This window comes from Heterodontus francisci, chromosome 30 (assembly GCF_036365525.1).
Source record: "Heterodontus francisci isolate sHetFra1 chromosome 30, sHetFra1.hap1, whole genome shotgun sequence".
NCBI lineage: Eukaryota > Metazoa > Chordata > Chondrichthyes > Heterodontiformes > Heterodontidae > Heterodontus > Heterodontus francisci.
In genome coordinates this window covers 9,679,202-9,705,451 of record NC_090400.1, presented here as the reverse complement: position 1 = coordinate 9,705,451, position 26,250 = coordinate 9,679,202, and the positions used below count along the sequence as shown (strand labels likewise).

The 26,250-nt window shown below is 46.7% G+C and overlaps 1 protein-coding gene across 1 annotated transcript in view; it reads left to right on the top strand.

Annotated features, from left to right (window-relative positions):
* Positions 1-6,035: 6,035 nt before the first annotated feature.
* LOC137346567 (protein spinster homolog 3-like) overlaps positions 6,036-26,250 on the top strand; it is a 164,443-nt gene continuing 144,228 nt past the window's right edge. The window contains exon 1 of the mRNA XM_068010080.1: positions 6,036-6,420. Coding sequence (XP_067866181.1) covers positions 6,216-6,420 — 205 coding nt within the window. The 5' untranslated portion in view covers positions 6,036-6,215. The remainder of the gene's footprint in view (positions 6,421-26,250) is intronic.

Genomic DNA, 26,250 nt, shown 5'->3' with positions numbered 1-26,250 from the left:
CATGCGGGCCCCCACCTGCCAAGAATGAGACACATTAATTTCGCCACATGGGCATTAAATTTCAAATTGTTGCTGGGGAGAAGAGAAGGACTGTGACAAGAGTTGCCAGGCCCCTGGCTGGAAAGACATTTTTGCAGATTAACAGACAGTGTTGGAACAAAGGAGCTACCCAGGCTCCAATACAATCCACAAACAGACCTGGTCAAACCAGTTAGTCACATGACTAACCTGCTTGGCAGTCTTTTTTTTCCTGAATTGTAGAGTTTTGAACAGAAAGCTCTTTGCTCCTGGACTGAAGCAGACCTCCTCTTCTGTCTGCTCCCATCTCTTTCTCACAGAACTCCAAAAAACGACTGAAGACACATGAACCCCAAGAGAGAAAAGTCTCCTACAAGGTTTAAGAAGAATACTGGGCCCCAACGAAAAGCAAGATCCACCTACAAACAAGGACTCTACAGTGAGCTAAAAGACCCGTAATAAAAACTCTTCAGATATTGCCTCAAACCTTTCCACTTCCGCTCTTTCTGTCCCTATCTGCATGTGTGTATTGCATATGCATGCTAGCATGGGCGCATCATGTATCCATAGGCGTCAACCGAATTTGAGTTTAAGTTTAATAAAATTTCACCTTTCTTGTTTAAACATAAGAAAGCTGTTTGTGCTCAGTTCCGTATCTTATAATTGGAAAACGGTGAACGAGGATTCACCAAGGGGGAGCTAAAAACACTGTTTAAAAATAAAACCCTGTTACAGTAAGTCCAGGTGAAGGCTGAAAGGGACCCTTAGACTTCTTTCTCACCTGGTCGTACAAATCTTTTATGTGGCACCTTATTGAATGCCTTTTGAAAATCCAAATGCACTTCATCTCCTGGTTCCCCTTATTCACCCTGCTTGTTTTATCCTCAAAGGGCTCTAATAAATTTCTCAAACGCGACTTTCATAAACAATGTTGACTCTGTCTGATTGTATTATGATTTTCTAAATGTCCTGCTACTACTTCCTTAATAATGGATTCTAGCATTTTTCCAATGACAGATGTTAGGCTAACTGGCCTATAGTTTCCTGCTTTCTGTCTCCCTCCTTTCTTGGATGCACTTGGGGTTCACGGGTTTATAATAAATAGATTTCCTTTTTGTTGAGTGCCGCAATAATTCTTTCACTTACTCTTCCTGCTTCTCATTCTAATTCTTGGTGCCCTGTCAGATAGCGTCTACACCCTTTCTCCCTCAATGGGCTTGAAGGGGTGGGAGTAATGTGTGTCCGTTCAGCTCCTCAGCCTTGCCACTGTGCGCTGTGCACCTGGGCAATAGAGTAAGACAGCAGGACCAATTAAAGGTAAGGCTTTATTGGAATCTTGCTGAAAATGTAGAAGGGTCACAGGAAACGGCCATGTATTAAGGCGTCTCAAGCCTTCCTTACGCGTATCTCATTGTGCCTTGCCTGTGGGCCAAGGAGTTCCTCATCTTACATTGCCTGGTCAGCAGGCTCCTCCACATCCTCATCATCAGAAAAGGCAACATGATCAGCGATGCCCTCATTGGTCAATGCCTACCCCCCCACCCCCACCGCTTCCCTCTGCAGCGCTAGGTTGTGCAGTGCACTGCAAACCACCATGATATGCAAGACCCTTACTGGGGGATACCGAAGGGCTCCACTGGATTGGTCTAGGCACCTAAATTCCCTCTTCAGAAGGCCAATGGCCTGCTCGAGTTTACCCGTGGCAATGTGTTGTACCTCTCCTCTGCACCCGTGTGTCAGTTCCCCACACACATGAGTAGCCATGTCTTTGAAGGGTAGCTCTTCTGTCTAAGTATCCATCCCTGAGGATCACAGGGGGACAGAAAAGCTGTGGGACCTGGGACTGCTGAAGTATGTAGGCGGCGTGGCTGCTTCCTGGAAGCATGTACACACTTGAAGGATCCACTCTTGGGGGGAGGCGGTGGTGCAGTGGTAATGTCACTGAACTAGTAATCCAGAGGCCCGGGCTAATGCTGAGGATCCCTTTGCCTGCACCCTGTTTTTCTATTCTTACTTTCAAAGTGAATTTTTTAATTCATTTATGGGATGTGGGCATCGCTGGCTAGGCCAGTATTTATTGCCCATCCCTAATTGCCCTTGAGAAGGTGGTGTTGATACTGCCTTCTTGAACTGCTGCAGTCCATGTGGGGTAGGTACACCCACAGTACTGTTCGGAAGGGAGGTCCAGCATTGTGACTCAGCGACAGTGAAGGAACGGCAATATAGTTCCAAGTCAGGATGGTGTGTGAGTTAGAGGGGAACTTGCAGATGGTGGTGTTCCGATGCATTTGCTGCCCTTGTCCTTCTGATTGGTAGAGATCACAGGTTTGGAAGGTGCTGTCTAAGGAGCCTTGGTGCGTTGCTGTGCATCTTGTAGATGGTACACACTGCTGCCACTGTGCCTTGGTGGTGGAGGGAGTGAAGATTTGTGCATGGGGTGCCAATCAAGTGGGCTGCTTTGTCCTGGATGGTGTCAAGCTTCTTGAGAGTTGTTTAAGCTGCACCCATCCAGGCAAGTGGAGAGTCGTGAATGGTGCTGAACATTGTGCAATCATCAGCAAACATCCCCACTTCTGGCCTTATGATTGAAGGAAGGTCATTGATGAAGCAGCTGAAGATGGTTGGGCCTAGGACACTACCCTGAGGAACTCCTGCAGTGATGTCCTGGAGCTCAGATGATTGACCTCCAACAACCACAACCATTTTTTGCACTAGGTATGACTCCAACGAGTGGAGAGTTTTCCCCTGATTCCCATTGACTTCTGTTTTTCTAGGGCTCCTTGATGCCATACCCAGTCAAATGCTGCCTTGATGTCAAGAGCAGTCATGCTCACCTCACATCTTGAGTTCAGCTCTTTTGTCCATGTTTGAACCAAGGCTGTAATGAGGTCAGGAGCTGAGTGGCACTGGTGGGACCCAAACTGAGCGTCACTGAGCAGGTTATTGCTAAGCAAGTGCTGCTTGATAGCACTGTTGATGACACCTTCCATCACTTTACTGATGATTGAGAGTAGACTGATGGGGTGATAATTGGCCAGGACTTGTCCTGCTTTTTGTGTACAGGACATACCTAGGCAATTTTCCACATTGACGGGTAGATGCCAGTGTTGTAGCTATACTGGAACAGCTTGGCTAGGGGCACGGCAAGTTCTGGAGCACAGGTCTTCAGTACTATTGCCAGAATATTGTCAGGGCCCAAAGCCTTTGCAATATCCAGTACCTTCAGTTGTTTCTTGATATCATTTGGAGTGAATCGAATTCGCTGAAGTCTGGCATCTGTGATGCTGGGGACTTCAGGAGGAGGCCAAGATGGATCATCAACTTGGCACATCTGGCTGAAGATTGTTGCAAATGCTTCAGCTTTATCTTTTGTACTGATGTGCTGGGCTCCCCCATCATTGAGGATGGGGATATTTGTGCAGCCACCTCCACCAGTTAGTTAATTGTCCACCACCATTCATGGCTGGATGTGGCAGGACTGCAGAGCTTAGATCTGATCCGTTGGTTATGGGATCACTTAGGTCTGTCTATCGCATGCTGCTTACGCAGTTTGGCACACAAGTAGTCCTGTATTGTAGCTTTACCAGGTTGACACCTCATTTTGAGGTATGCCTGGTGCTGCTCCTGGCATGCCCTCCTGCACTCTTCATTGAACCAGGTTTGGTCTCCTGGCTTGATGGTAACAGTAGAGTGGGGAATATGCCAGGCCATGAGGTTACAGATTGTGGTTGAGTACAATTCTGCTGCTGCTGATGGCCCACAGCGCCTCATGGATGCCCAGTTTTGCATTGCTAGATCTGTTTGAAATCTATCCCGTTCAGCACAGTGGTAGTGTCACACAATACGATGGGGGGTATCCTCAATGTGAAGGTAGGACTTCGTCTCCACAAGCACTGTGCGGTGGTCACTCCTACTAATACTGTAATGGACAGATGCATCTGTGGCAGGCAGATTGGTGAGGAAGAGGTCAAGTATGTTTTTCCCTCTTGTTGGTTCCCTCACCACCTGCCGCATACCCAGTCTAGCAGTTATGTCCTTTAGGACTTGGCCAGTTTGGTCAGTAGTGGTGCTACCGAGCCACTCTTAATGATGGACATTGAAATCTCCCACCCAGAGTACATTCTGGGCCCTTGCCGCCCTCAGTGCTTCCTCCAAGTAGGGATCAACATGGAGGAGTATTGATTCATCAGCTGAGGGAGGGTGGTTGGTGGTAATCAGCAGGTGGTTCCGTTGCCCATCTTTGACCTGATGCCATAAGACTTCATGGGGTGCGGAGTCGATGTTGAGGACTCTCTGGGCAACTCCCTCCCGACTGTATACCACTGACTGTGCCACCACCTCTGCTGGGTCTGTCCTGCTGGTGGGACAGGACATACCCGGGATGGTGATGGCAGTGTCTGGGACATTGTCTGTCAGGTATGATTCAGTGAGTATTACTGTGTCAGGCTGTTGCTTGACTAGTCTGTGGGACAGCTCTCCCAACTTTGGCACAAGCTCCCAGATGTTAGTCAGGAGGACTTTGCAGGGTCAACAGAGCTGGGTATGCCTTTGTCGTTTCTGGTGCATAGGTTGATGCCGGGTGGTGCGTCTGTTTTCATTCTGTTTTACTGACTTCGTAGCGGTTAGGTACAACTGAGTGGCTTGCTATGCCATTTCAGAGGGCGTGTAAGAGTCAACCACATTGCTGTGGGACAACAATCGACAATGGTTTCATGGCCATCATTAGACTAGCTTTTAATTCCAGATTTATTATTTGATTTCAAATTCCACCTTTTGCTGTGGTGGGATTTGAACCCATGTCACCAGAGACATACCCTGTGTCTCTGGGTTACTAGTTCAGTGACAATACCACTGTGCCGCCATCTCATACTCCCCCACATTATACTCCATCTTCCACCTTGTTGTCCACTTACTTAACCTCTTTCCAGCCTCCTTGTTTCCTCCTGAAAACTTACCTATCTTTGTAACCTCTGTCTGGGTTAGAAATTGGAAGAATCATTCAGGGATTCTGCTCCAGATTTGTGTTCAGTGACCCTTGTATGTATGTGCACTCATGTTTGTGTGGATCTTGTGAAGGCCTCTGATTTCTGACCAGGGATCTGCACCTTGTGGTCCAGAATTTGCAGGAGTTGAGCATCTTGCAGTATGCCACATCTGTTATTTTTCCCTGATCCTTCAGCTCAAAAAAGTTTTTCTGTTAGAAATTGCTGGAAGTGCGGCTGATAATGGGCACACCAAAATCAATGGGGCATCTGGAACATTGGCAAATGAAGGGACCAAAATTCTGTCTCTTTAACCATTGACATTTAAGGTTAGAGAAAAAAAGAGGAACAGAGAAGGAATTAGGGTACATAGGAGTCAAATTAGATACAAAGAGAACTGAAGAGAGGGCAAGATTGATTGGTTTAGAGAGAGAGAGACCAGAAGGAAAGCACCAAAAAATTAAAACATTTGAAAACAAATTTTCTTTTTGAAAAACTGCTATGAACAATTTTTTTACCTGTCGGAATGAGACTGCGCGATAATTATTCTATCTGAGTGCTCTTTGAATATAAATCTCCTTATTAAAAGGGTCCTTACGTTGTTAAGTACCAGACCGAACTTTTTGTGGTGGGTTTAATTCATTTTAACACCGTGAGTGCTGCACTTTGAGAAAACTGACCGGGAGGTTGATGGCAAGCTGCTGTTTGTGTATGGCCAACCAGGGAGTGGTGCAAACTGTCCAACAATTTGTGGCGAATGGCGGATCTCTTCCTCGCCACAAATTACTGGGTATTTTTATACTCATGATGGCGAGTGCATTAAACTCGTCATTATTTTCCCAGCAAATTCTGGGTAATATGGTCAATACAACTGTTCTCTGCACAGATATTGACCGGCCTGATGGGTCTTTTTGATTTCTGTGTTTTTGGTTCAGATTTTCAGCATCTGCAGGATTTTCTGTTTTGCCTTTGGTAAGAACACAAAAAAACAGTGCCTGATGCAATCTTCACATGACAGTTTGGAAGTTGTCAGCAGCACTGAACTGCCTCAACTGTGCAGCACTGCAGTTTAGTGGTTCACCAATAAGCTCAAGGTCGGAACTGGGAGTGTTTGATTTGTCACTAGGGGGATTCCTTCCGTTAATTTACCAGAAGTACAAGAACTTATCAGCGAAGGCTTTCCCAACAAAGCTTTATCTCTCCAGCAGTGCTCCTATGGAAGGTGACAGGAACGCCCAGCCAAGGGAGCGCTCCACCTCGGCCAGCTACGGCTCCATGGGGTCCCCGGGGGCAGAGCCAGGCAGTGTCAAGTTCAGCGGCAGCAGGCACTTCCACATATCCCCGACCAGGTCCTACATCGCGGTCGCCATCCTGTTTCTCATCAACCTCTTGAACTACATAGATCGCTATATAATTGCAGGTGAGAACTCCCTCTGTTCCTGTTGCTTCCCAGTTACCTTCCTCTCTTTTCAGCTCCACTTAAAAACATATCCCAAACTGGGACAAAACCTTCACAAGGACTGGTCTCATTCCCAGAAGTGATGGCAGTATCTGTTGCCCCAAATTCACTTCCACTTACCCTTTCCTGCCCCTTGTTCAAGAGCAGGTGGCTTTTGAGAAAATACAATCCTTTGGAAAGCATTAAGGTGTATTTTTACAAAGCTTGATCACATGAGGGCGGCGCAGTGGTTAGCACCGCAGCCTCACAGCTCCAGCGACCCGGGTTCAATTCTGGGTACTGCCTGTGTGGAGTTTGCAAGTTCTCCCTGTGTCTGTGTGGGTTTCCTCCGGGTGCTCCGGTTTCCTCCCACAAGCCAAAAGACTTGCAGGTTGGTAGGTAAATTGGCCATTAGCAATTGCCCCTAGTATAGGTAGTTGGCAGGGAAATATAGGGACAGGTGGGGATGTGGTAGGAATATGGGATTAGTGTAGGATTAGTATGAATGGGTGGTTGATGGTCGGCACAGACTCGGTGGGCCGAAGGGCCTGTTTCAGTGCTGTATCTCTAAAACTAAAACTAATCTCTCAGAATGGGCCCTAGTCACTTCAAAATCTTTAAAAAAAATTCTTGAAATGTGGGCAATGCTGGTAAATCCACATTTCTTGTCCACCCCTAGTTGCCTTGTGAATGCCGTGGTTGAACCAGTGCAATCCTTGTCGGCAAGCTGCTCCCGCAGAGGTGGGAAATGTCAGCTTACTGAGCCAGTGATAATGAAGGAATGTCTGAGTCAGGATGGGTGTGTGACTTGGAGGGGAACTTGCAGGCGGTGGTGTTCCTGCAATATTGCTGCTACCCTTCTGAGGGGAGGGAGGTGCTGTTGGAATATACATTCACATGTTTTATAGATTGTTAACCAAAAGTATTGTAAAATAAGTTTTTTTTAAACAGTGGTTTAATGACGCAGCTATACTGCTTCCGAATATTTCAAATTAGCAGCTACCTGGATTTTGCCAGTGATTGTTATTTGAAAATTGTTATTTGACTATTACTGAAATATATAGGGGAAGTGGCTTTCTGAAACTGTTTAGCAAACATTATTTGGGGAGAGAAGAATAGATGTCATATTAATTACATTACAGGAGGCAGCAGTGATTCGTTTTGATGGTGTTTATATCATTGAATTGTGTCTTTAAATGTGTTTTTACAGGAGACTGTTTTCATGAAGTTTGGGCTCTTTGCCAGCCTGTCACACCTTCCCCCCTCCCCATGCCCCATCCATTTCAGCATTTGTCACAGTGGCAGTCTGGCAGTGGTGAGGGTAACAGTCTGGCAGTGGTGAGGGTAACAGTCTGGCAGTGGTGAGGGTGGCAGTCTGGCAGTGGAGAGGGTAACAGTCTGGCAGTGTTGAGGGTGGCAGTCCGGCAGTGGTGAGTCTCTGTCCCTCTGTCCGGTGTGGATGGATTGCCAAGTGAGTGGAAACACTCAACCATCAGAAAGAAAGTACTTGTATTTATACAACTCCTCTCACAACTTCAAGATGCGCCAAAGCACTGTTAAAGTGCAGTCACTGTCATAATGTAGGAAACATTGAGCCAGTTTGTGCACAGCAAGATACCACAAACAATAATGAGATCAATAACCAGTGATGTTGGTTGAGAGATGCGTTTTGCTGAGGGAAGAAGTCCCCTGGTCTTCTTTGAATATTGCAGTGGGATCTTTTATGTTCACCTGAGAGGGCACTGGGGGCTTCAATTTAATGTTTAATCTGAAAGATGGCATCTTCATCTGCTCAAGGTAGTTCAGTGCTGCACTGGGTGTGTCAGCCTGGATTTTGTGCTCATGTTTCTGGAGTGGGGCTTGAATCCATGATCCTGTGACTCGGAGTCCGACCACAGCTGAGCTATGATTCTATCTGTCCTTCCATATAGAAATAGTATTTGGCGATGGGATTCTGGAACTGATCTGTTGCTACAGCAGTCTTGGGTTGGGCATCTTCTGATTGGCAGGGCCAAAAACAGATTCCAGTCAGTTTTGTTGGCTTACTGGCAGAACCTATGGCTGTTTTGGGATGAGTGGCTCTCGTGAGCAGAGCTCTGGTCACTGTGAGGAAGAGAAATTACAACAACAATTAAATTTACATAACTCCTTTAATATAGAAGAATATTCCAAGGTAGTTCACAAAGGCATGAGGAGACATGAAGTCTGAGCCAAAGTGCGAGAGAGTAGGAGATTTTATTCAATTTAAATTAACTTGAATGGGGTAGAGGACTTCTAGATTAGATGAAGTAGATTGGGTTAGGAGACTCATGTGGAGCATAAACACTGGCATAGACTAGTTGGGCTGAATGGCCTATTTCTGTGCTGTACATTTTTGGGGGTGTCTTGAAGGGAATGGAGCTGATTCAGGCACAACAGGGCCTTATCCAAGAGACATTTCTGGCTGCACTGCACATTTTAGTGTACACAGCACGATGTGGAAATGGTGGCTAAATATTTGGACAAGAAAGGTTGAAAGAGGTATGGGGAATTGACAGTAGAATGGGAACTAAATGGATGGCTCTTTCAGAAAACTGTCACAGGCACAGTGGGTTGAACAGCCTCTTTTTATGTTGTATTACCTCTGTGGTTTGGTAAGCTTGCTGTACACACTGAGCTGGTAATGGGTCAGGTTCAGTGGGGAAAGAACAATTGCCAGCTCGCCTTTAAGAGGTCTGTGGTGCCATGACAGATATTGGAGAAGTGAGCTCTTCCTGCTTTCACATTCTATGTGTTGTAGCCTCCTTCTCAGGACCTTCAGTATATTTCATTTCTCAGCATCGGGCAAAACATCTAGCCAGTGCTCTCATTGTTTCAAAATAAAAGTTTCATTTTGTTTTATTAATTACCTCAGAAATCCTCTGTTGGTTGGTTAGCTCATCCAGTTATTTGTTGATTAGTTTTTCTGTCTTTAGTGTTTTGAACTTTAAAGAAGGTTTCGAGCAATATAACTAATGCACGTAGAACCTTAGAACTTTACAGCACAGAACCAGGCCATTCAGCCCCTTGCATTTCCTCGATCAACACAAAATGTTCTATTAAATTGGTTAAACAATACTTGCCTTTAAAAATCTGTTGCCTTTCAAAACCCATGCATTTTTAAATGGGATTACTCGTTCTTGTTGAACAATGTACATGTTAGATGCTTGCAGTGTCTCGCTGCCAACTTTAACATGGCAGAATACGATGTCTGCCTCTCATTTTTGGTCACATGTCCGAAGATGGTCTTTGCCACCTTCAATTTGTACCTGTCAGAATTTGATGAAGTTTTTCACCTGGCTCCTATGGGCTCCACACTAGTGCCTATGTTCACCCTGAAAGAAGCACTTATCAATTGCAAGAGAACTGTCCTGACAGGCAGTGTCATGACACATTCTTGGACCAAAGATAGAGCTGGGAGTGCTCCTTCTTAATTTTTCACCTATAAAGAGACTTAAGCGCCAAGCAAAGTTGGCACTGGTGTCGTTATGACATGTCTCTTCTTGAACGAGTTACTCTTCAGATTGTAGACTCAGTAGCTCAGTGGGTCACACTCTTTCCTCTGAGTCAGATGGTTGTGGGCTGGAGCCCCACTGCAGAAACTTCAGCACAAAATCGAGGCCAACACGCCAGAGCAATACTGAGAGTGCTGCACTGTTGGAGGTACTGTCATTCAGATGCTAAATTGAGACATTGCTTGCTCTTTCAGGTGGATATAAAGGATCCCATGCCACTATTTGTAGAAGAGCTGTGGAGTTCTTCTCGGTGACCTGACCAGTATTTATTCCTCAACTAAAACAGATTATCAGGTCATTCATCTCATTTCTGTTTGGGGCAGCTTGCTGTGCCCAAATTGGCTGCTGCTTTTCCTACATTACAACAGTCACGACACTTCAAAAAGACTTCATTGGCTGTAAAGCATTTTAGGATGTCTTAAGGTTGTGAAAGATGGTGTATAAATGGAAGTATTTCTTTCATTTAGTACTTTAGTACTGGTGAATCTCTGGTTCACACTTATTGATCAAAGTAGATAATTGGTGTTGAAAGGCTGTTAACCTAACCAGGGGGACTAGCTGAATATGATCAGTGGCGAAGGTCGCCATGCCTCTTCCATTGGATGTGAGCACCCCACTGGATGTTAATCTAGTATTTCAGAGACCAGACTTCTTGTCTTCACTCACCGGGGTTATATGGAGTGGGACTCAAATCCATAACCTTCTGAATCAGTTGGGAGTGCTGCCACTGAGCGAAGGCTCACTCCTCCCTCCAGTGTACAGACAAAAAAAAATGTCTTAAGGTTAAAAATAACTAGCTATACCATGAACTGCCAAACAAACAAACTTGACAACTGAGCACATTATTCAGATTAATATTCAGGTAGGTCCTTACAGGTTTAGGCATGACTAATGTGTTGATCAATCACTCGGAAATTTAAGTGGTGTCAGATAGGATATTTCATAATATGTTTCAAGGAACCAAGGATTACATTCACTCTCCTTGTGGTGTTGATTAATCTGCTGTGCATTTTTAGTATTTCTTTACATTTTCAGGATGTGAGTATTGCTGGAAAGGCCTACATTTATTGCTCATCCTAGGTAGCAGTTTGTTATAACTGAGTGGCTTGCTAAGTCATTTCAGAGGACAGTTAAGAGCCAACCACATTGCTGTGGGTCTGGAATTACAGAGGCCAGAATGGGTAAGGACGGCAGGTTTCCTTCCCGAAAGGGCAATAGTGAACTAGTTTAGTTTTTAGACAATTCAACAGCTTCATGGTCACTTTTAGTGATCCCAGTTTCTAATTTCCAAATGTGTGAAAAAAAACTAAATTCAAATTCTCAAACTGCGGTGGTGGGATTTGAACTCGCGTTCTCTGGATGATGAGTTCAGTAACACAACCACAACACTCCTGAATATTATATTATTTTATCCATTATATGTCCTGCCTTTGTACAAGTAGAGGAATTGTGGCCTGACCTGTGAAAAATGCTTTAATATTGACCTGCTTTGGCCCTGACGGGGTACGTATCAAAATAGCTGATCCACTTGAAAAACAAAACCTCAACTTCCCACCTAAGTGACTGGAAGCAAAGGCCAGTAACATCCATTTGAAATAATACAGCAGACTGACCTGTAACAGGACAGAATTGAGTGACTTTAAGCTGTGGAGCTCAGTGGGACACTCCTACTTAAAGTTCTCTTCAGCAATGGTCTGTTCAGAGGGGACTGTTGGACGAAAATTATTCTCCAATGTTAATGTAGGGTTGGCTACCCTGATTGGATAAATTCCTGGAGGTTTCATCACATGATCTCCTGCCTCAAACCATCCCTCCCCCACAATCCCGCCTTTGGTCGCCAGCCACATCCATTCTTGCAGTTCACTGCCTTCCCACAGCCAATTACCTCATCTGATGATGGTTAAACTGATAATATCCCTTTCTCCAATTATTATTTTCACTAATAAATGAAAATGTTCAAAGAAAATGAAAAAATTACTGAGACAATTCCTTTTAACACCCCCATGATCTTTTTCCAGGGTTGCTCGAATAAGATTAATCTTTAATTCCTGAGGGCTTATAAGCCTAGTTTAGCTCAGTGTTGTCCAATAAATAAGCAATTAGCCACAAGTGGCTACTTAGGAGTCCAGATGTGCTAATTGCTTTTCTGATTAGTGAATACAAATGAGTAATAAACACCATACCTGGTTATATGGTCATAGTCACACGTTTGTATGTGAACTCTAAACCTTTTTATGCATTTCTTGGTAGAAATGATCAGATGAAGAGAGTGCAAGTGTTTTCTGATTACTGGGAGTGCGTAACTTCCTTGGCTACTGATGATGGGAGATATTTGTTAGTTATATCAATCGCAGATAAGACCATCTTTGATCACTTCTTTGTATCTCTGTTCAGCCACATCCCACTTCACCCTCCAAACCCTACTTCCCTTTGAATCCGTCCTGGAAGAAAGTGCCTCCCAGTTCACTTACAACTGCATTTTCAAATTCCCAGCTGTCTAGCCTTTGGCCCCTCTGATCATTACAACATTTTTGCAGCTACTAATCTACTCAACTACATCCTCACCTCCACCTTCGCTGAATAGTCCCCATTAAAACCATTACTGTCTGTCACCCTGACCATTCACCCAGTACAGCCCACATCTCCGCCACCGTAAGTCCAAGGGAAGCAGACTTGAATGGGTGTGGCAGACACATGGTTTAACCATTCACTGCCAAATTTGGCCGGACCATATGAGTCACTAATGGGTAGAAAAAGAGAAAATGCTGGAAACACTCAGCAGGCCTGGCAGTCTCTGTGGAGAGAGAAACAGAGTTTTTCAGGTCGATGAGCTTTCATGAGCACTATTGGGTCTTGCTCTGATCTGTCTAATCTGCTCACTATTCCAGGATAATCCTGAAATTTTTTTCAGCCATTGTTTTTGGTCCCAGCTCCAAACTCCATTCTCTAGCTACCAACTTCATCCTTCTCCCTAGCAACAATTTGAGAATAAACCAGTCTGTTCGCAACCTTGGTGTCATATTTGACCCTGAGATGAGCTTCTGACCACATATTCGCGCCATCTCTAAGAACGCCTATTTCCACCTCTGTAATATTGCTCGACTTTGCCCCTGGTCTCAGCTTATCTTCTGCTGAAACCCTCATCCTTGCCTTTGTTACCTCTAGAGTTGACTATTTCAATGCATTCCTGATTGGCCTCCCACATTCGACCCTCTGTAAATTTGAGGTCATCCAAAATTCTGCTGCCCATGTCATAACTTGCACCAAATTCTGTTCACCCATCACCCCTGTGCTCACCGACCGACATTGGCTCCCAGGTTAGACAATGCTTTCATTAAAAAATTCTCACCATTATTTTCAAATCCCTCCATGGCCTCACTCCTCCCCTTCTCTGTAATATCTTCCAGTGCCACGACCCTCCAAGATATCTGTGCTCATCTAATTCTGGTCTCTTGAACATCTGTGATTTTAATTGCTCCACCATTGGCACCTGTGCCTTCAGCTGCCAGGGCCCTAGGTTCTGGAATTCCCTCTTCACACCTCTCCGTCTCTCTACATCGCTTTCCTCCTTTAAGATGGTCCTTAAAATCTACCTCTTTGATCAAGCTTTTGGTCATCTGACCTAATATCTCCTTATGTGGCTTGGTGTCAAACTTTGCTTTTTAACTCTCCTTTGAAGTGAATTGGGACATTTTATTACATTGAAGGGTGCTATATAAATAAAAGTTGTCAAGAAGTAAATATGTAAGTGTGATGTGCATTGTTGTTTGTTGTTGTTGCAGTTGCAGCGTAGCTGGGGCATTATTGAGAAAATCTCGGAGACTGTACAAGGTCAACTCATAACTCTTTTATTTTTTAAACATCCCTGTTTACGCTCTCAAGTCTCCTTCGAGCTGCCACTCTTTTCTTTTCCAGCCCATTACCCTGTGCCTGTTGTATCATCCACCCTTACAGTGGCATTTTCTTTAAGTGTAATTCTATACTCTGTCTTGAGTCTTTCGAGACCTGTGAAAACTTTTAAGTAGCCTGCTGTTTACCTGTGCTGTTTGACTTCCTTAATCTTCTTGATCAGATGCAGGTCTAAGCACGTATTTCTACTTACGATGGAAAATTCTTGGTTTTGCAAGACGTAAAAGGTTTCCATAATTTGTTTCCCTCTATATTGGAGAGTTGCTTGAAACTTACCCTTCACTTTCAGTTAGGTCCGCCCGGACCATACAGCTGTGTGTCTGCCAGTTGTAGGCAATGTCTCATCAACCGTGGCTTTTGGTCTGACAGGACTGTGACATTAGCACCTGTGTCTAATTTAATTAAATCCTTGATTTGGGTTATTAATTTCTCCTAGGAAATCTCCTGGTTCCTTTTCTTCTGGAAGCTGGTGCACTTTATTCACTGCTTTGTATAAAGGTCTTTTGCTTTGTGATTTTCAGTGAAGAGGTCTTTCTCTGACACATAAGGGCCTGTCTTTTTACAATTGAAACATTCTGCTTTACTAGCCGGACACTGCTCCCGCCTGTGGGTCTTCCTGGCTCCACAGCGCTGGCACAGTTTCCTGATATCATGCACCTTCCCACCCATGTGTGTCTTCTTTTTTTATTCATTCAAGAGATGTGGGCGTCGCTGGCCAGGCTAGCATTTATTGCCCATCCCTAATTGCCCTTGAGAAGTTGGTGGTGAGCTGCCTTCTTGAACTGCTGCCGTCCATTTGGGGTAGGTACACCCACAGTGCTGTTATGAAGGGAGTTCCAGGATTTTGACCCAGCGACAGTGAAGGAACGGCGATATAGTTCCAAGTCAGGATGGTGTGTGACTTGGAGGGGAACTTGCAGGTGGTGGCGTTCCCATGCATTTGCTGCCCTTGTCCTTCTAGTTGGTAAAGGTCGCGGGTTTGGAAGGTGCTGTCTAAGGAGCCTTGGTGCGTTGCTGCAGTGCATCTTGTAGATGGTACACACTGCTGCCACTGTGCGTCGGTGGTGGAGGGAGTGAATGTTTGTAGATGGGGTGCCAATCAAGCGGGCTGCTTTGTCCTGGATGGTGTCGAGCTTCTTGAGTGTTGTTGGAGCTGCACCCATCCAGGCAAGTGGAGAGTATTCCATCACTCTCCTGACGTGTGCCTTGTCAATGGTGGACAGGCTTTGGGGAGTCAGGAGGTGAGTTACTCACTGCAGGATTCCTAGCCTCTGACCTGCTCTTGTAGCCACGGTATTTATATGGCTACACCAGTTCAGTTTCTGGTCAATGGTAGCCCCTAGATGTTGATAGTGGGGGATTCAGCGATGGTAATGCTGTTGAATGTCAAGGGGAGATGGTTAGATTCTCTCTTGTTGGAAATGGTCATTGCCTGGCACTTCTCTATAGATTACCTTTCTGTCTTCGGCTTCAAGAACTGTACAGTCATTGGATTTCTTCTAATCCAATTGTTTTCTTCAGCGCACAGAATGCTTCTGTTTTGTTTACGGACTTCAGCCTGTTGTACGATCTGAATTGCCTTCTCAAGTGTAAGGTCATCTTTTGACTGCAAGGGATCTGACAACGATTCATCAGCTATTCTGACAACTGTTCAGTCCCTGATCAGTTCCGCCCTTAATTCTCCAGAGTCACATCCCTCAGCTAAGCTGTACAGATCATTTATAAAAGAATCTACGGATTCACCTAGCTTCTGGACTCGCTTGTTAAATTTTGCTCTTTTCAGAATTTTATTGCTGTGTAAATTGAAATATTTTTCAAAGGCTTTAAGTACATCCTCAAATTTATCAGAAGTCTCATTTACCCCTTGCCTCACAATCACATCGTCTGCAATTGCATCCATAGGGTATAAGAGGGTATTTACTTGTTCTGTTCCTGATTTAGTATGCAGCTGGGATACTATCCTAAATCGTAGGAATCTTTTTTTCCATAAGGACCAACTTTGTACCTGATTGGGTCCTTCCTGATTGTGGAAGCTTTCAGGCATTCCTAATTTCAGATCCATTTTGCTTTCCTAGGCTTTGTTAGGCTTTTTAGGGTGTTCCCCTTTTTAAAGCATTTTGGCTTTAATGGAAGCATTTGTTCTCTTTCTGGGGATTTCTGACAGTTCCCACGCTTTCTTGCCGTGGTCTGGTTGAGCAATGGCTGCTGACTCCACCCAACACCTGAGTTGCCTTTTCAGCCGAGATTGACCTCTCTCCCCATTTTGTTCAACCAAGTTATCCAACAATAGCCCCTCATAAAATTCTGTCACCTGATCCTGGACCATTGCCTGGCGCTGGACCCAGAAACTGATCATTGGACCTGGATATTTCATTGCAGACCACCATGCTTCTGTGGTACAGTCTGAACGCCTGCATGGCTGACTCACCGACTGTCTACGTCTTCTTTGGCGATGGAGCAGCTCTAGAACTCGTTGCAGTGCCCCGACGAGATCCACTGTTCTCTTGGTGCTACTTCACGAGGTAAGGTGATTTTCAATACTTTTTGTTCGTTTTAACCATTGCCACCATGTTGTGTGTTGTTGTTTTAGTTGCAGTGTAGCTAGGGCGTGATTGAGAAAGTCTCGGAGTCTGGATAAGGTCAGCTAGTAACTATTTTATTTACACATCCCTATTTACACTCCTCAAGCCTCCTTAGCTAGCCTCCTTTGAGCTGCTAGTCTCTTCTTTTCCTATCCATTACCCTGTGCCTATTACATCATCATCCTTACAGTGGGAGGGGTTGCTCTCACTGTCTCCAGTATTAACCCTTGCATGCCCTTATACGACTTGCATTTACCTGTAATGTGTGAATGTATGTAAGATGTTGTCTACTAAAATTACTGCATGTGGCGAAAACGGTGTTTCCATAGCAACAGCTGCAGCCTTTCAGTGATTTTACACCACCATTCTCCAATAAAAATGAACAGTCTAATGAATGAAGAGACCTGAAGGACACTGCATGGGAATTACTTTCCCATTCAATCTTTTCTCAAAATCTCTCCATACAAAAATAGATTTAAAAATTGAAGTGTATATCCTCAGATTTTTGTTTTTTCTAAAGTCAATGCTCTTCACCCATATTACTTAGAAATGCATCTGGTGGAAGTTCTGCAGTTGAAGTGGAGAATGCTGGAAAGACACAGCTCGTTAGTCAGCATTTACGAAGAGGAAAGAGGAACCGGCCATCAGCAATCTTACTTCCTCCTAATATTACCAACTTGCCTTGACTCCCCCCTTCCGTTCCCACTCTGATCTCTAAAAATAAGCATACATTTTTTGTTTTTTTATTATATAGATCATTAATGTTCTGTTTATTAAAGGATGTGTAAGTCAGCAAATGTACTGACTTTGTTTTAGGGCAGGAATTGACTGACCTTTGGGCAGTGCCTTTTCAAATAAAATATTGTTGTTGGGATATGAACATCAGTGTCAAGGCCAGCATTTATTGCAATCGCGAGTTGATCTTGAGAAGCTTCTTGAACCGCTGCAGTATGTGTTGTGTAGGTGCTACCACGGTGCTGTTCTGTAGGGAGTACCAGGATTTGCATCCAGCAATGATGAAGGAACAGTGATATAGTTCCAAATCAAGATGGTGCGTGATTTGGAGGTGAACGTGCATGTGGTGGTGTTCCTACGTACCTGCTGCCCTTGTCCTGCTAAGTGGTAGAGGTCATGGGTTTGGAAGGTGCTGTTAAAGAAGCCTTGGTGAGTTGCTGCAGTGCGTCTTGTAGATGGTAACCACTGCTGCCTCTGTGTGCTGGTGGTGGAGGGAATGAATGTTTAAGGTGGTGGATGGGTTGCCGATCAAGTGGAGTGGGGACCCTTCCCTGTGCTATCAGGTCCTAGAGACACTCCCAGAACTGATAAATCAATGTCCCTGAGAATACTAAAATAAAAGCAAAATACTGCAGATGCTGGAAATCTGAAATAAAAACAGAAAGTGCTGGAAATACTCAGCAGGTCAGGCAACATCTGTGCACATAGAAGCAGAGTTAACGTTACAGGTCTGTGACCTTTCATCAGAACCATCATCGCCAGTTCTGATGAAAGGTCACAGACCTTAAACATTAACTCTGCTTCTTTCTGCACATATGCTGCCTGACCTGCTGAGTATTTCCAGCACTTTCTGTTTTTATCCCTGGGGATACTATTTGGTGTAACACTTCTCATCTTTAAAAATAACCTGACACACTGTGAGCAATACTATGTGGTATCAGCTTATTATTAATTAAAAGTTATATATTAAATGTCTTGTGTCTGTTATTTCTTGTTGTGTAATACTAACTTCTGGTAAGGCACATTTTTATCAGCACATTGTCACCATCACAATTTTTGGTCACGCTTTTCTCACTACACCTTGTTGGTTGATTCAAAATAGAATAGCAGAAGATCAGAAATTAAGAGGTAGGGAATGTGCAAATTAAACATGAGGAAAGTGGCCAGAAATCTAAGGATTATGAAAACAACCAACTGTGAATGACCAATCAGGCCCTACCAGTAAATTAAAGGTCAAGGTGAACCAATCAATCACCAAAAGCAATTTTTGAAAAACACAATCTAATATTTTCTTACTAACTGCAATTTCTAATGTTCAAAATAATGTTTGTAATAAAAGACAATTTCAAATAACATATTTCACAACAGTGTGATTAAACTACCATAAAGTCATGTCTTTGAGTACCCAATACTACTTGTAATGCAAGGCTTCTGGCTGCCCTAAAAAAAATGTCTTTGAGAATTGCTGAAAATAGAGACATGTTGTCGAAGCTTTTCGTCTTGCAGTCATCAGGACAATTCGCAAGAATAACCAAAGTAAGGGAAAACAACAACTTATACTGCATGAGAAGAGAGTGCTGATTGGTTGGCAAATGAACTCTGGTAGAGGCGTTGCCATGGAGAATGCACCCATTGACGGTGAGTGGCAGTTAACTTCTAAGCTTTATTTGAAATTTAAACCAGGCAGCTTGACTCTGATTGGTCAAGGCATTTCCCTGAGGAATGAACCAACGAATGGCTGTCACTTATTTTGTTCAGCTGAAACAGGCACAATGTGTGTACATGTTCTTTCTGTCTGCAAAGAACAGGGCACTGTGTATTAATATATGTAGCTTCCAGTATGCGCAAATGCGCCACACTGAGCCCAACTGACAATCTTAAATTGGTTGTCAGCGTAATTCTTAGCACTGCGGATTATTTAGAAAATGTTGTCCAATCAAGGAATCACATCTAATATTGGACACTTTCTTTGAGTTTTGCGAGCACAGATGGTTGGGTACGGCCTGTACTTTGCCCTTTGGCAAGTCTTTGGTATTTTTGCTCAGAGCTAAAGTCAGACCCCGCAGTCTGAGCAAGTGCAGTGTACATAGCTTCCCAGGAGGAATTAGCAACACTTAGTTGGAATATTATTCCAGGCCCTCTAACAATAACTGCTCGGTTTGTTTTGTTTATTTGAAGAAAAGCTAGTAGTCACATTTTAAAAGCTTTATTCTGGAGAACCTTTTTTTTAAAAAAAGAGGAGAGAATTACTCAAGGAGTGATTCAGATACCATGAGTAAAATAATACCACAATGAGAAATGTGTGTAACTACCACAGAAAGAAAGGGCCGGAGGTGCAGCGCCCACCTCTCCCAGTCGAGGCTAGAGAGCCGCCGACCCTGTGATTGGGCCAGCAGTATCAGGAGCCCACCCGCCATCCTTAATAGGACAGCGAGTGCAGAGGGGGACAATTAAGAGGCCACCTCTGGAAAAATAGCTCTGCCAGTGTGGCTCCGAGCAAGTGCGGACTCGGGACCCCCATTTGGCCCTGACAGAATCCTGAAGCCTGTGGGAAAATCCAGCCCAACAGGTCTTCACCCTTTTTACCTCTTGGTTGCATCTGAGAAATGAGCCATCCCAAAGATGCCACTGCCGTAATCTCAACAATAAAATCTGCACGGTTCCCAAAGGGAAGAGAAAAATCTCAATAATGTCTGTAAGTTGAATAAAGTGACTCTATTCATACATAGATCATTGGTGAGGTCAGATATGGAACATTGTATTTGGTTTTGAGTGCACCGCTTTCAAAGGGACATTGATTTGTTGGCGATAGTAATGATACGATTGATTCCGTGACTTGGGTCTAAGTTATGAAAGGGGACTCACAGAACTAAACATGTTTCCATTAGAGAACTGAATGGAGGCCTAATCCTGTTCCTTTCAATGCTCGGCCAGTAGATTTAAGCAGGTTATTTAATTAATACAATTGGGGGGCGTTTTGCGGGGACTGCAAGAGTGGCTTTTGTGGCAGGTGGGGTGACTTAATTAAGCATGAGCTGATATTTCGCATTCCCAACGGCGGGTTTTATTTTTGAGGTTAAGTCAGCAGCGTGTTTGTACTGGGTCGGAGTTCACCCCATCCTGTGGCGGGTTCCAGCTTTCCATACATTTGCATAGCATAAATACTCATTACCTTATAATTACTTTAAATTGTATCCTACCTGCCAGATTAAGTCAGTGGCGCATTGGAATCTTGAGGCACCCGGTTTACGTTTGTTTACAGGTGGCGTGCACCAGTTGGCTTTGTGTAGTTGAGTCTGAGGTCAGTGGTTTTCTTTCTTGAATTCTTCAGCACAAGGAAGGCCAACCTTGGAATGGATGTTTGGCTCCAGGCTCAGGACCAGCAAGGGTGATTGTTTTGTGGACGGGGAAGACATTGGGGGGGGATTTGAACAGTGTGAGGACTCGGGTGCCTGGAGGGTGCAGGGGAGGGAATGGTCTAGTGTCCAGGGTGTGTAGTAGATGTTGCTGTTGCTGATGTTGGGTGGGGGTTGTTTTGTAAAGAAGTGTGGAGCAATGGTCATGACGGGCCTAAAAGGAGGGGTGAATGCTGTTAACGTCAGGGTCATGTGGGCTGAGTGCAGGGTATTGGCTGGTGGAGAGAACAGTCACAGTCATGGGGGGCAGTTGGATTTGATAGAGGGCAAGGTCCAGACTTAGGGTTGGATATTCAAATGAATCATAGGGAGGTGAACGGGACTCGGCAATGACATTGAGGTGGGGAACTGGAGGATCAAGAGTGAGAGTGGGCATATCGATGGTGACAGGTGTAGGAGCGGGAGAGAGATGGCATGTATAAGTTAATAATGATCCGGTCCAAGGTAATGGGGGGAAGTTCAAGGGTCACAGAGAGAAGGTGTAAGGTAACGTTGGGTGGGCCAAGGGTGATGGGTGCAGGCTGTAAAGTAGCAGGAGGAAGGTGGAATGTGGGGAAACTCGCCTCAAATGTAACATGCACCATTTTTCCAAATGATAGTGGAAACTGCATGAGCATTCAAGGATTGCAATTCAATTGGGAGGCACCAGTGATGGGTGGGTGGATTTTAGGTTGTGTACAATGTTAGGCGCATACAAGTATCTGCTCACTACTTCAGTGGTAGAGCTCTGTGGCAAAGCAAAGTTGAAGTTTAATACTGGTCTGATTATAATAGTTGCAAAACTGCAGACATGGGTCTCATACACGCAATGGGCTGAATTTTACAGACCTCCCATAGTTGGGGGTCATGGCTGGGTGTCTGGAAAATGCCTTCGGCAGAGGCCCTCCACGGGCCTCGACTCTGGGAAGGCCCAACCTGATATTGTTGTCAGCGGCGAGGCCTCGTGGCAGGTGCCCCTCCGCCACCGCCCCCACCCCCACCCCGCCCCGGCTCAGCAACTAAAGCTCAATTTAAATATGTAAAATAATTTAAATGAACTAATAAATTACATTCTCGCTCCCGCTGTCCATCCTGGAACAATATTGGTGCTGGTGGCTGGCACTCCTGTGCCTTTGGATCCCCGTCCAGGGATCTGAGGTGGAACACTGGTGGGGAGTGGGGAGCAGGGTCGAAATCATTTTATTAGTGTAGGGGACGGTGGAAAGCTGTAAAGTGCAAACTTTGAGGGCGGAAGGTCAGGTGTGCAAACTAAGTGTTGGGCAGGATAAATCTTTAACTTAAAAAAATTAGTTCTTTAAGTATTTAAATTTAGACCGCAATTGTTGACAACACGATCGGTAGGTGGCGCTGTTTTGGCACATGCGCAAATACAGCATGTGCCACGAAAACGTCACAGCTTGCGACTGTAGCAGCTGCCAGGACTAAAGATGGCGCTGCTCAAAAAATCACAGAGATGAAACCTAACAAACACGTGGCAGAATACAATGGCCGGAGTGAGAGAGTGGAGCGGGCCGCGGAGAGCAGCGCGGGGAGACCAGCGGTGCGGTGCCGGTGGGGGGGGGGGGGGAGGAAAGAGGGAGAGGGAGGGGGGGGAGAAAGAGGGAGAGGGAGGGGGGGGGGAGAAAGAGGGAGAGGGGGAGGGGGGAGAAAGAGGGAGGGGGGGGAGAAAGGGGGGGAGAAAGAGGGAGGGGGAGGGGGAGAAAGGGGGAGGGGGGGAGAAAGAGGGAAGGGAGGGAGGGGGGTAGAAAGGGGAGAGGGAGGGGGGGAGAAAGGGAGAGAGGGAGGGGGAGAGAAAGAGGGGGAAGGAGGGAGGGGGAGAGAAAGAGGGGGGAAGGAGGGAGGGGGAGAGAAAGAGGGGGGAAGGAGGGAGGGGGAGAGCTGGGGGAAGTGGGGGGAGAGGGAGGAGGGGAGGGAGAGGGAGGAAGGGGAGAGAGTGGGGGGGAGAAGGAGAGAGAGTGGGGGGAGGGGGAGAGGAAGGGGGCAAGGAAGAGGGGGAGAGAGTGGGGGGGAGAAGGGGAGAGAGTGGGGGGGGAGAAGGGGAGAGAGTGGGGGGAGGGGGAGAGGGAGGAGGGGGAGAGAGTGGGGGGGGAGAAGGGGAGAGAGTGGGGGGGATAAGGAGAGAGAGTGTGGGGGAGGGGGAGAGGGAGGGGGCGAGGGAGGAGGGGGAGAGAGTGGGGGGGGAGAAGGAGAGAGAGTGTGGGGGAGGGGGAGAGGGAGGGGGCGAGGGAGGAGGGGGAGAGAGTGGGGGGGAGAAGGAGAGAGAGTGTGGGGGAGGGGGAGAGGGAGGGGGCGAGGGAGGAGGGGGAGAGAGTGGGGGGGGAGAAGGAGAGAGAGTGTGGGGGAGGGGGAGAGGGAGGGGGCGAGGGAGGAGGGGGAGAGAGTGGGGGGGGAGAAGGGGAGAGAGTGGGGGGGGGAGAAGGGGAGAGAGTGGGGGGGGGAGAAGGGGAGAGAGTGGGGGGGGAGAAGGGGAGAGAGTGGGGGGGGAGAGAGGGAGAGAGTGGGGGGGGGGGAGAAGGGGAGAGAGTGGGGGGGGGAGAAGGGGAGAGAGTGGGGGGGGGGAGAAGGGGAGAGAGTGGGGGGGGGGAGCAGCGGAGTGGAAGAGGAGTGCCTTTTTCTGTGCATGCGCCATAAACACAACAGCAAAAGACTTACTGGCCAGTCCCTGGACCCGGTGACACCAAGGTCTTCGCACGCTCGCTCCCCGCGGCTCTCTACGGCCTCTCGCTTCCGGCCCTCTCCATTCAGCCGTTCCCTCCAGCTGCGGATGCCCAATCCAGTTGCTTTCTCCCACTACCCAGTTGCTTTCTCTACTTCTCCACAGTACTTCAGGCATTGCAACTGTCTGGTCCCTGCATTTTGCATGCTCCCTCTCCCCACTCTCCCCACCCCTCCCCCTCTTCACCCACCCCTCCCCCTCTTCACCCACCCCTCCCCCTCTTCACCCACCCCCCCTTTACCCCCCTACCTTCACCCCTCCTTTACCCCCCTACCTCCACCCCTCCTTTACCCCCCCTACCTCCACCCCTCCTTTACCCCACTACCTCCACCCCTCCTTTACCCCACTACCTCCACCCCTCCTTTACCCCCCTACCTCCACCCCTCCACCACAGTTGAATATCTGAAGTGCAGTTGCAAAGTCGGGGAAATAGCATCCAAAACAAAACCTCAACAATTCTGGGTTTAATTATTGAAAAGTTTTATTAAGTTCATTAAGTATCCGAGGAACAGCTGTGCATGGATACATGAGTGTTGTGTCTAGCATTCCCGTTAGACAGACAGGCCGAGTCTCTGCTATGCACAGCTAAAGAGATTGTTCCTGGAGAGCCTTGTGGTGAATGAACGCTTGGCTCTCTATTCCACTACTGTATTGTCCATGTGAAGAAGGCAAAGTCACAAGAGTCTGAGCTCAGTCTATTCTTGGTGAATGTTCCCCAAGCGCATCCCAATGTGCATTCCCAATTCATCCATAAATGCAATGTTCCTTTCCACATCGTGACCAGCTCCGCAGCATGATCCAGTTGCCTTCGTTGCTTGAATGCTGACCGTAAGTCTCAAGGATTGTTTTCTCGACGGCATGTTTTACATGAAAAGAAGAAAAGCAAATCAGAGTCAGAGCTTGCCTCCTCCATCCACTGAAATTACTGTTGTACACACCTTTTTAAGTTCTGCAGTGAAGGCACCAATTGATAACGTCGCCAATGAATCACTTATTACCCACCTCAGATGCAGGAATCAGCACATCCTTGCGTCATCTCCTGCACTGCCTCCTTTGCTGGAATGCCGTCCTTAAGTGTCAAGGATTGTTTTCTCAAGGGCACATTTTACACGAAAGGAAATAATGAAAGAACATCAGTGTCAGAGCTTCCCTCCCTCCAATGAAATTACTGTTGCGCATGCTTTATGCTCTGCAGTATAGGCCAATGAATCACTTAGTACCCACCTCAGCTGTAGGAGTCAGGATGATGTAACTGCCCCTATCTCGTGATGGTTCAATGCTGCTCTCAGGGAAAACATGAATGATGTGAGGGTGCTGGAAAAAGAAGCACATTTCTTTTGGACTATGAACATAAAGCAGGCCATTTAGCCCAGCTGTTCCCTGCTAGTGGTTATGCTACTCGTGCGTCTTCCCATCCATTCCCATTTAATCTTGCCTACTACTATCAGCATCATCTTCCATTTCTTTCACTCTTATCTACCTTTGCCTTAAAGCAACACTGAGGATGGAGAATGGTGTGGCTGCACTCCCACCTCACCAGTTGTGTACGCAGCAAGAGCATTCACATTTGTGCTACCACTGGACACGGCATGCTTGTTTCTTTTAGTGCTCAGTCTCTTCTTGCTGAATGTTCCCCAAGTGCTTGACCCCTTTGGACGCCTTCTCTGCTTGACAGGCAGCAGCTGGCAATTGCGGAATCTCACAAAGCTCTGCATGGTTGTTTCAAGGGCGGATGGGGAAACATGTGGCTGTGTGTCCACGTGCACTGCTTGGATGGGTGCAGGAACAAGTGACTGTGTAACTGAACAGCAAGGAGAGGGTACTGCAGGTGGGGGAAGTGGAGCTTTGAACAGGCAGGCGTATGTATGGTCCATCAGATCATTAGGCCAGGGGGTGAAACGCTCAGGATCCATGGATTGTGGCACGCGACTGATGTCCAGCGCATGGCCACCTCCATCCGAAGGTGCTTCCGGGCAATTGTTGGGCAAATTAGTTGGCTCCATCTCATCAGCCAGTCCTTGTGTTTATGGCGCATGCACAGAAAAAGGCACTCCCCTTCCGCTCCGCTGCTCCCCCCCTCCCTCCCTCCCTTCCCTTCGCTTCCCTCCTTTCCCTCCCTCCCTCCCTCCCCCCCCGTCCCTCCCTCCCTTCCTCCCCCCCGTCCCTCCCTCCCTCCCCCCCCGTCCCTCCCTTCCCCCCGTCCCTCCCTCCCTTCCCCCCCCGTCCCTCCCTCCCTTCCCCCTACCTTCCCTCCTTCCTTCTTCCCCCCTTCCCTCCTCCCTTCCCTCCTCCCTTCCTTCCCTCCCTTCCCTCCCTTCCCTCCCCCCCTTCTCTCCTCCCTTCCCTCCTCCCTTCCCCCCCTTCTCTCCTCCCTTCCCCCTCCCTTCCCTCCCCTCCCTCCCTTCCCTTCCCTCCCTTCCCTCCCTTGAAATGTATTTTCAGAGCAACTTACCTTGGAACAATCTCCTCTGTCTAATAAAAATGAAGCAAATGTCCAAAATGACTAAATAATTGAGATAAAATGCCCGACGAAACCTCTCCTCCTTCCATTTTCAAAAACTCGCGTCGAAGCTTTCGGAAGATTGACGCACATGCGCACACGGGCTCTGGCCATCTGCGCATGCGCTGCGGTCCGGATTGCCAGGACCAGTTTGCGCATGCGCAGAGGCCAACCTGGCGTGTTCCCCGAGGAAGATGACGTTGGCGATGACGTCATCCGCGCATGCGCAAACTGGTCCTGGCAATCCGGACCGCAGCGCATGCGCAGAGGGCCTGAGACCGTGTGCGCATGTGCGCACCGCGGCGCATCCTGATGACGTAGCGTTGTCATCAATCACTTTGTTAAATTTAACGACAGGGCTCGAAGCCCTTTAAAAATGGCATCAGCGCCTGCGCAAAGACAACTGACGCCTTTGCCAGGG